The sequence below is a fragment of the Pterocles gutturalis genome, unplaced genomic scaffold (genome assembly GCF_000699245.1).
Source record: "Pterocles gutturalis isolate BGI_N339 unplaced genomic scaffold, ASM69924v1 scaffold31564, whole genome shotgun sequence".
NCBI classification, from domain to species: Eukaryota; Metazoa; Chordata; class Aves; order Pterocliformes; family Pteroclidae; genus Pterocles; species Pterocles gutturalis.
Genome location: NW_010134200.1, coordinates 1 through 435, shown reverse-complemented (window position 1 = coordinate 435; position 435 = coordinate 1). Strand labels below are relative to the sequence as shown.

General features: G+C 64.4%; 1 protein-coding gene across 1 annotated transcript; it reads right to left on the bottom strand.

The window, feature by feature from the left end:
• Positions 1 to 74: 74 nt before the first annotated feature.
• Positions 75 to 308, bottom strand: LOC104467657 (transmembrane emp24 domain-containing protein 3-like; the record flags this gene model as incomplete). Its single annotated transcript, XM_010081510.1, has 1 exon — positions 75 to 308. A coding segment is annotated over one exon (234 nt), but the record flags the coding sequence as incomplete, so codon positions are not given.
• Between the last annotated feature and the right edge of the window lie 127 nt (positions 309 to 435).

The following is a 435-nucleotide window of genomic DNA, read 5'->3' as shown; positions in this document are numbered from 1 at the left end:
TCCTTGGGGGCGGTTTGGCCACAGGCAGGGGCTGCAGCAGGACCTTCCCCCTGCGGCAGCGCGCAGTGACCCACCTGCGTCAGGGCGGTGACGCGGTTGCTCATGTCGGGCAGGATGGGCGGCTCGTCGCCCACCTGGAAGTCAAAGTAGACGGTTTTGTGGGAGAAGGTGGAGAACTCGTTGCTGAAGCAGAAGGTGTAGACGCCCTGGAGCTCGGTGCGGTGCTGGAAGCTGTCATACTTTTTTTTTTTCCTGCCGCTGGGGTCCTCCACGTAGCAGTCCACGTCGTAGTGTCCCCCGCTGATCACCTGGACGAGGGAATGCCAGCGGCACCTGTTGAACCCCGGGGCGAGAGCCCCTCCCCAGAGGGAGCGGCTCTGCCTGGCCCCATGCCCATGTGTGGCCGTGCCCTCGGCAAGTGGGCATTGTGCCCAT